Source organism: Mus pahari, chromosome 11, assembly GCF_900095145.1.
Source record: "Mus pahari chromosome 11, PAHARI_EIJ_v1.1, whole genome shotgun sequence".
In the NCBI taxonomy this organism is placed as follows: Eukaryota; Metazoa; Chordata; class Mammalia; order Rodentia; family Muridae; genus Mus; species Mus pahari.
Genome location: NC_034600.1, coordinates 26,425,078 through 26,435,104, shown reverse-complemented (window position 1 = coordinate 26,435,104; position 10,027 = coordinate 26,425,078). Strand labels below are relative to the sequence as shown.

The 10,027-nt window shown below is 46.1% G+C and overlaps 1 protein-coding gene and 1 non-coding gene across 2 annotated transcripts in view; both read right to left on the bottom strand.

Moving 5' to 3' along the window:
* The window catches only part of Zbed3 (zinc finger BED-type containing 3), a gene marked incomplete at its 5' end in the record, with an annotated part of 12,882 nt that extends 3,346 nt beyond the window's left edge, over window positions 1-9,536 (bottom strand). Inside the window, one exon of the mRNA XM_029544011.1 lies at window positions 9,458-9,536. Coding sequence (XP_029399871.1) covers window positions 9,458-9,536 — 79 coding nt within the window. The remainder of the gene's footprint in view (window positions 1-9,457) is intronic.
* LOC115065023 lies at window positions 3,893-4,030 on the bottom strand. Its single transcript, XR_003844828.1, has one exon. It is a non-coding gene; the product is annotated as a small nucleolar RNA SNORA47 (small nucleolar RNA).
* Window positions 9,537-10,027: the final 491 nt, after the last annotated feature.

Genomic DNA, 10,027 nt, shown 5'->3' with positions numbered 1-10,027 from the left:
CATGTGCATGTTCATGATGTGTACGCATATGCGCATGTGCATGTTCATGATGTGTACGCATATGCGCATGTGCATGTTCATGATGTGTACGCATACGCGCCATGTATATAGGAAGAGATTCGGGTTCCAAATTTTACAAAACAATGGGAATAAAAGGTCAGAAATGACAATAGTGGGCGCTTCCATTATCCATTTCCTATGTCCAGACAGATCATCCAAACCAAATATCCAAGGAATTTCAGTTAAACTATACTGTACATTATAGATACATGCAGGATATCCACCCAAAAGACGTTGACTAGGAGTTCTTTTCAGTAGCCCATGGAACCTTAATCCAAAGGAATCAAAGATCACAGTGAAGTAGATTTAGAGAACAGCAAGAGAAACTGCAGAAACTACCCGGACATTTAGAAATTAGACCACACAGTCTCAAAAAGAACAGCGGATCTTGAAAAACTCAGGGAGGAGGTTTAAAAATCCCTAGAACCAAGTGAATATGAAATAAAACTCACCAGAGCTCTGGGCCGCAGCCTATACAGCACGAAGAGGAAAGTTTATAGCTTTACATGCTTACATTAAAAATCCAGACAGGTCACAACAAATGGGCCAGTGATGCACCCCAGGTCCAACAGAAAGAATAAGTCAGACACCAAAGGAGTAGATGGCAGGAAGTTATGAAATTTAGCTAAACGAGTAATATAAAAAAAACAAGTTCTTTGAAGAGAAAAAAACCTTAAGACTGAAAACCCTCTAGCCAATCTAACCAAAATAACGAGAGAATATCCTGGTTTATAAAACTAGAGATGAACTGGCGGATGTTGCATCAGATGCTAACCAGCCCTGTGAAATTAGCAAGTATTTAAAATGTTTTCCAAAGTATTGTAAAATCTAGAGGAATGGATAAGTTCCCAGCTGCTTTGACCTACCAACTTTAAAGGCTAGAGGAAATGAACAATTTAAATAGCTCTATAACAGGAATAGTATTAAGTCTCCCAACAAAAGAGGGCAGAGTCACTGATGAATTCTACCAAAACAATTAAAGAAGCTAATACAGACATGCCTCAAAACCATTCCATAAAACAGAAAAGCCAACACTACCAAACTCTCTACAAAGCCAGCATTGCCTCCATGCCGAAACCAGGGTATGGGCACAAGAGAGAAACTAGATTATAGACCAATATCCCTGATCACAATTGGTAATGAGGTTATGCTCTGTTTATCCCTCATTTCTTCAAGGCTTTTGTGGTGAAGAGAGATTGAACTTTCTCAAAAGTCTTTCCTGTACCTATTGAAATGATCATGTAGTTGACTTTAAGTCTATTTATGTACACTTACATCTATTAAGTTTTTATGTTAAATCATTCTTGCTATATATGGGCAAAACAGTAGCCAATGCTATGTACATAATGGGGAAAAACTGAAAGTATTTTCTCTAAGATAAAGAGGGCAGGGTACCCATTCTCTCTGCTCCTGTTCAGCAGTCAACGTCTTAGCTAGTGTGGGGGAGGAAGGGGAGGTGAATGGGGTACAACCAGGAAAAGTAGTAGTGACAGGATCCTGAAGAGACCCTTAGGCCGCCACCAGAGAACAATTTCAGAAAGTAACAGGAAAACTCAGCATCCCACATCAGCAGCTTCTCTACATCCTAATAACAAAATTGCCAAGAAAAAAGTCAAGGGAAAAAAAAAATCCCATTCTCAATACCAAAACAAAAATAAAAACAAAACAAAAATGCCAAAGCCTAAGGTGAATGACCTCTATTAATATAAAACTAAATTATTGAAAAAAAAAACCTGAAGTAGACACGAAGATAAGGAGAGCCTGTGTTCATGGCTTAGGCAGTGGGAATGGCTATGTCATCAAAAGTTATCTACAGAGTCAATGCAAGCACCTCTAAGAAAGAGAGAACACACCCCCAAACATTCATATGGACACAAAAGACTCTTTAATAGTCAATTCAACACAAAGCAAACAGGAGCAACACAGGAGCACTGGCCTATACTACAAAGCCAGAGACACAAGGGAGCGCAGTGGTACCGCAGACAGGTCTGTAGAGCAGTGGACAGAACAGAGGACTGACTGGGCAAACCCACAAGCTACAGACACGATACACAGAGAGGTGGCCTCTTCTACAAGTGGTGCTAGGAAAACTGCACATCCACATACAAAAGAATGAAACTAGACGGTCTCTCTCCGCACACACAAGTTCAGTTCACAGCGCATCCAAGATCTTAGTAGAATCCTGGGAGCTCTGAAGCTGCCAGAGAAAACATTAAGAGACAAGTCTAAGCTGGGACTGCAGAAAGGTCAACTGCACAGGAAATGATGTCAGAGCTGACGCTTGAAGCCAAGAGGCTTTAACACGGCCAGGCAAACCAACATCAGTGAGGAGACCACCTACAGGGCGAGAGTAAGCCTCCGTCAGTGCACATCCAGCAGGAGATGAAGACCTGGGATCCGTAATGAACTCCAAACAGTGACAAAAAGCATCCAATAAACTGGAGATGCAAATGGCCAGTAAATGATTTGATTGTGTTCAACATGCTTAGCCACTAAGGAAATGAGAAAACTGCTTTGAGCCTTACTTAAATCAAAATTGCTATCATGAAGGAAACCAGCACCAACAAATGGTGGCCGTTTGTCTCCACATGGAGAGAAAGGAATCCTTTTCTAAGGCTGGTGGGAATGTAAATTAGGGTAGTTACGCTCATCAGTGTGGAGTGTGGGGGAGTTCCTCAGGAAAAAAAAAATCAACAGTGTATGATCTCTCTGTATCACACATGAGTATACCTGAACAATTCAAGGTCCACATGCCACAGAAATGTTTGCACACCCATGTGTCTTGCTGAACTACTCATAATAGTCAAGATATGGAACCAGGAGCTGAAGGGATGGCTTAGTTAGGAGCACACAGTTCTCAGCACCCATCCTGTGTGACAACCAGCTCCTGGGGTACTTATGTGCACACACACACAACATACAGACACAATGAAAAATGACCACCTTAGATGTCTATCAACGGATGGCTGAAGATATGGTAGAGGACCCATTCAGACAAGTGAAAGTAGGACATCGCAGGAAAGCGGATGAAACCGAGAGCTGTATGCAGTGAATAAGCTGAACTCGGACAAATGCCACTCCCCCTCACATGCAGAAAGTAAAGTTTAAACACGATGAACTCATCTGTGTAGGACACCAATGTACAAAATAGAGAAGAGTCTAAATGGCCAGGGAGGGGACAAGAAAGGATAACAGAATGCATATCATAGGAGCAGAAGGTAGAACCGTTTAGGGGACAAAGAAGACCAGCAAGATGTGGGGGGGGGGCGCAAGAGAAACTGTGGGGATACCCCTACGTATGAAAATGTCACAGTGAAACCCAGGTCTCCTCAGGCTGACCAATTACTCTAAAGAGAACATAGAACAAGATTTTATATTAGAAACAGATTATCTCGTTTTATCTAAGATTTTCTATATACCCTATCTGTTAAGAACTCCATTTCCTCTGCCTTGATCTACCCTTTAGGGCTCTTAACAACTAGACAGGACGGGATGCTATTATAGTGAATCTGTATACTTTATTTCATCAATTTAAAATGATTGGACTACTGCTTCGCCACTGTGACAGGCATGGGAGCTTGTGGGTTTTTTCACCCGTGTGGAGGGTTCCGAGTCCCCATTGCTTATGCACCTCTAACAATGCCAGGGGTGACCCATCTCTGTCAAGCTTTCGATACCCCTGTGAGCTGCAGCAAACCGGGCTTCCTGTAAATTCTGGGATGCTGAGAGAGCACCAGCCACATGTGTGGTCTGCTGGAAGTTAAGGTGGGCACTGCAGGAGAACATGGGTTCTTCACCATGCTCCTCACCCAAGAGGGGGACAAGCAACACTACAATGTGGGCCAGCTCAGGGCTGCCCCTCCATGGTGATGGAGAGGACATTCTGTGGCTGGCCAGCCCTTTACTGTTGGAGGTCTTAACCAATGGAAGGCAGCATGGTACAGAACTGCTCCACCTTCTCAGTCCTCCATAGCAGGCTGCATCCTGGCTCCCTAGGATACGACTTTTTATCAGGGTGGAACCCCACCTACACACCTATCCAGACCTGGAATACAGCCTGAGCCCATTTCGGCTTTGCCTGGAGTGCAGCAGAAAGGCCAGGTTCCTCCACCTAGCTTTGGAACTGCTCAGCACAACAGAGCTCACCAAGAGTTCTCACAGCGGGATTTTTAAAAAGCAAGAGACCCGATAGGAAACTAGGCAAGAAACATGGGTAGGCCACCGACCTCAGGGCCAATTCAAATGTCTGTGGAAAGGCGGTCCTGCTCAGGGAACTGCTATGGGGGCAAGAGCAAGTGTCATTATACGTCCACCACCCTGACCAAGGGGGCAGAAACGGGGCACTCTTGCTTCCTACCAAAGATCTGAGCGCTCTGAGGAAAGCCATCTGGAACTTTCTACATTAGTTAAGAATAGGTATGATACTTATTCTGTAGAACTAAAGGTACACTACATTAAGTCATACATGGTAGGATATTTCATCATTTAGGATGGGAACTATATCTGAGCATATAATGTCTGTTTACAACAAGGAATTTTATACAGTCATTAAAAGGACAGGAAATCAGCCAGATATTCTAGAGGAAGTTTTTTTTTTTTGGGGGGGGCGACATTGTAAGGTATGTATAATATCCCATTTATACATTTCTAGAGATGCCAGCTTTCTATATGTTGTAAAGTGCTTGTTGTAAAGATACAGATGTTGTTCTTTAATCATGCTGTAGTTACATCCTAATGAACCCACCAGGCACGGAAGACACTAATGAACCCATCAGGCACGGAAGACACTAAGTAGAAGCTGGCTTTAATACACTTAGCCTCCCAAGCACTATGGCTGAGCACTGCAGTGCATTACGGAGCATCAGCCGTTTCCGCGCATGACTGTAAGGCTCCTAAGAGCCCAACTGCCCGTGCCATGTGCTGCTAGCCAGAGAACATGTCAAAAACTCAAAATACAGCTTCTACAGAATCTCTACCATTTACATGGTGTCCAAAATTCCTATATGGAGCCATCTCCACAGATTCAGGCTAAGAAAGTAAGGAGACACAACAGCTGAGGTGTAAGGTGATGGGAGAGGTGGAGGAGGGGAAGTAGTAAACAAAAAAGCCAAAGAAAACCCGAGAAAGCATATGGGTGCTATGCCTATGCTTATCTATGCCTTACCACAATGTATGTGGCAAGATCTATATGTAAATAAAAAGCAACTTTTAATAAACAACCCTTGGCATCTCAGCTATGAGTTCAGGTGGGAACAGACCTTAAGGAGACTGGAGGAGACAGTCCCAAGGGCAAGACCCTTGCTCAGACACTTGGGGGATCCACATGCACAGGAGGCTGGCTGGGAGATCAGGGGATTGCCATCTGAAGGGAGGGCATGAACCTATAGGGTCCATAAGTGTAGCATTGCCCCCCTGTGCCTTGCTCAAGCAGGAGATTCTGTGCCCACAGGAAGCAGAGGATGTGACAGGAGAGGAAGGAGCTCAACCCATTCCTGTGCCTGACACAGCAGACACCTAGCTGCATTTGCCATAGGTACATATCCTGGAATTAAGATAAGGTGTTTCTAAAGGGTTGCCAGCACTGTGCAGATGTACTGCAGAGGCGTGCCTGGCACCTCCTGCGCAGGTGCACCAGCACTGAGAAACACGGGGGCACTTCTGGCAGACATCCAAGATGGAAGCCTAAGAGATTCATGATGCCCAAAGCAAACCAGAAAGGATCTGAGACCCACAGCCATCGCCCCTCAGACTGGTTTTCACTTCCTAAATGGACCTTCACATAGAAACAGACTGCTCATCACTCCGGTCCAGGAACTATGGGAAAGTGGGCTAGCCCAAGCTGGGTGATGTCCACATCCCCCTTAATAAGCACCAGATAACAATGCATAACCATTACTATGTGTGTGGCTAACAGAGAAAATGAGGGACAAGACCTTTCATTCCTTAGGCGTTTTTAGAACCTGGCACCAAGGTGCCGACAGGTGTGGTTATTTTGCCTCTCCTCCAGCCAACTCTCATCCAAATGTTCACCATGCACCTGCTCCGGGCTCCATGAGGGCCTGCTGCTGACCAGCCGAGAAGAGCAGTGTAGATTCTGCCTTGGAAAACTCGCCACCTGGGGGCGGGGAGGAAACCGTATTTCCGGTAATAATTCTGATATCCTCGGTTAAAATCAGCTCACTGTTTGGCTTCAAAAAGAGTTCTACTTTGTTAGTATATAACTAGGCTTCCGAGTTCCCATTTTAAAATTAAACACATTCAAGCTACTTAAAGTATTGCTAGAATAAAAATCAACTTAGTGATGAACAATTTTTGAGTCCAATTTCAGAGGGGAAAAGCGCTGGATGAAAAACTAATTGCAAACTTTGATGGCAAGGGGAGACCACCACTCTGGCACTATCTTGTGGCTGAACTTCACTGGGGGGGGGGGTCTACTCTCTGGAAGGAGTGATAAGCCTGCATCTGTGGGAGGTAACAGATTCCCATGAATCATCCCGCATTTAAGTCCATCTTGAAGAAATTTACTAGTAACCTATCAAGTTAAATCCAGATTCCTCAGTATGACTTTCCTAAATACCAACACAGGCTGAAGGAAGCCATTAAAACCTGGAAGTATAGAGCCATCAAGACGACTCAGTAGGTAAAGGCACCTGTCACCAGTCCTGGTGACCAGAGTCTGAACACGGATTGTAAGGATTGCCCTGACCCCAACACACATGGGCACTCACACATACACAAATGCAAAACCCTTAAACCTGCAACTATGGTCTTATACACTAACATGTATGGCTAGATATGCATACATGTGTAACTATAAAGTTATCATAAGACAAGCAAATGTGCTATCTCTATTAGTTCTTTTATTTATGTATTTATTTTTGTGTGTGTGCTGCTGGGAGACTGCACCAAACTGCCTCACACAGGCTACCTGTAAGTGCTCTACCACTAAACTCCTGCCCTAATAAATGGAGAAAGAAAAAAAAACGAAAACTTTTCTGTCTCAAACTCGGGACAGATGGCCAGAGGTGCCTGTTTAACATATCAAAGCAGACCATGGCCACTAGTCCCCAACAGCTTTCTGACACCTGCTAGAGTCCGGGGCTCCTCACCAAAACCCTCCAGCCCAGGGGCTGGGCTTCCCTTCCCCCAGCCTCAGCCGCTGATCTCTAGAACTCAGAACTCAAGTCTTTTGGCCTCTTGCCCTCCAGGCTAGTCCCTCCTCTTGCTTCTCCCTCCCCTTCTCAGGGCTCCCTTCAGTTTGGGCCTTCTGGCTGCGCTCTCCCTCAGATCCACAATAAACAGACTCAACCATCCCTACAGGTACCACAGCTCCACTTTCCACTCACTTAAAGCCTCGTGCTGTGCACCTTTGAGACCTCCCTTGCTTCTGTCACTACAAACCACCCGTAAGCTTATGCTTGCACACATTAAGAACTGGGTAGGCCAGAGGCCAAAGAACCAGGAAATGTTTTCAAAAGGGAACAATTGAGGTGCAGTCCCGTTTGCCCTTCCGTAGTCAAGACCCATCACTTCAGTTGGATTTGCCAGGCAGAGCAATAAACAGGGATGTGTTGATTGAGCCTGGATCTAACAGGAAAACCTGAAGTTATGAAATTCACAGGTTCTGTGAAACACTAACGGGCGCTTGCGCTTACTTCATCCAACAGTGGTTTAAATCAAAGCAAAACATAATTGAGTAATTAGTGTCCACAGCTGCACTGCCAAGGAGCTGTAATCCACTCACCTGTGATCTGTCCAGCTCTGCTCACCTATCAGTTCCCTGCCATGGACTCATTCATAAACAGACCCAGACAACCAGAACTATTAGTCTGTAATTATTAGCCTGAAGGCATAAATATGAAATTAAAAAGCTGGGAAAGGAGCCTGAAAGATGGCTCTGGTTCTGAGCACTGGCTGCTCTTCCAGAGGACAGAGCTCCATTCCCAGCCTCCGGGTCCAGCTGCCCCTTGTAACTGTAACCCCGGCTCTGTGGACTCAGGCATCCTCATGATCATGAGCACACAGTGGGAGTGGGGGAGCATTCCCATAACAAACTTTAAGTCAGTGAAAATGACTGTAAAGTATTGTGAAGTAAAGAGCTAAGTGGGAAAATATTCACAAAAAGGTTTTACATGGGCTGTTAAAAAAAAAAAAAAGTACTGGATTCATAGCTATTGAGTGAAGCAAAAAAAGCTACGTGAATGCTTTAAGCTGAACTCTCAGCTATTTCTACCATTAGCTAAAAGCCACCAAAGCACTATTAAAGCATTGTAAAATAATGCACTATGCCCAAAAGTGCACCTTTATTTCAGCTCTGCATTAATATATATGTATAGGTACACATACATATACATACACACATATGGCCTTTGAATTATATGGTAAATTATATGGTATGGATTCTTAACACTTTAAAAAACAAAATTCCCTATGCTTTTTATTGTCACTTGCCTTGAACTATTTTGGAGGCCAAAGGGTGTACTAATATAGTACTGGAATCACCAGGAATTTAATCCCATGAATTTAATCCAAGCCCTTGGGAGGCAAAAGCAGGTAGTCTCTGTGAGATCCAGGCCAGCCTGGTCTACACAGGCAAGAAGTTCCAGGTCACCCAAGGAAACAGACCCCCCCTCCCCCCCGTCCTTAAAAAATAAATAAATAAATAAATCAGGAACACCACTAATTATCTCCACTCACGAAACTAATTATTCAACAGCTGTTCTAAACACCTTTGGAGCTCAGTAATGGCAGGTACTTTTTTTTTTTTTTTTATTCCCAATAAAGGAAAATCCTTCCCATTCTTTTTAGTAAAGCTTTAAGCAGGCCACAGAAGGCTTGCACAACCAAAGGCTCCAGTGTGCCAGGAAAGGATCAGGAAACTCTTTTGTTTGTGTCTAGTGGAGGAGGGGAGTCTGGTTTACACCGGTTTTCTACCCCCCAACCCCCCGCACCGGTGGGAAACATTAACCAAGTCACAATTAGCGCATGAGGCCCCTGGTTGTGGCTTGCACAACCACAGGCTGGGCTCAAAGCCACTCTTCACCAAGGCAACTTTACGGGGACAGTTTTCCCTCTTCCCCCCACCCCCGGAGCTGGTTAACCATGCCGAGAAGCCCCAGAAGGCTCCCGAAGCCCACAAGCTGGGCCCCTCCGCCAAGCCTGGGGTGGCAGGCATCCCCCGCAGAACCCGCGGCTGCGGCCCTGGAGCCCACGGCCTAGGGGCTCCCGAAGTCCCCACGGTCCTGCGTGGCGTCCCCCGCACACCCCACCCCGCGGTCTCTCCGATCCCGGACGTCCCCGCGGACCCCCGAGACCACTGCAGCCCCCGGTGTCCCTGCGGTCGCTCCCGCCCCGCCACGCCCCGCCACGCCACCTAGCCCCAGCCAGCCACGCTCACCCGGACGCCGCGACGGTCGCCCCTCGCCTCCGGGCTCCTCGCAGACATTTTGTCCAGGACGGAAAAGGCCGATTCCCCCTTAAAGACACAGCGCTCAATTTGCGCGTCTGGGGGGGCGTCCAGGGGGGCGGTGACGCGTGGTCTGGACGCCGGGGCGCCCCTGCTAAACCATCCGGTCCGGGAGGGGTTTAGAGTAACGGGTGGAGAACTAGTTCAACGAATTGAAATTTGTCGGAGGTTTTTAAACCGTGCAATAATAGCGCAGGGATGCTGAAGGCGTTTTAACCGTGGCTCTGCACCTTTGCGCGTTAACCTTCCAAGCCCTGGATTCAGCGGGTCCAGATCCTCAGCTGGGCGCACTGCTCGCTCGCATTCTTTCAGTTTAAGGCCTCTGATATGGCCCAAGTCAGAAGAAGCCCTTGCAATCAAGGTGTAAGGAGGAAAAGGTGCTCACCCAAACCACCAGCACAGGGGACAACCTTTGTCTTCATTATATTCAGTTAACAGCGTCTGCGTGATTTACAATTACATCAGCCGCCAGCGGCTGTGTTCCAAGGCGGGTTTCTGGAT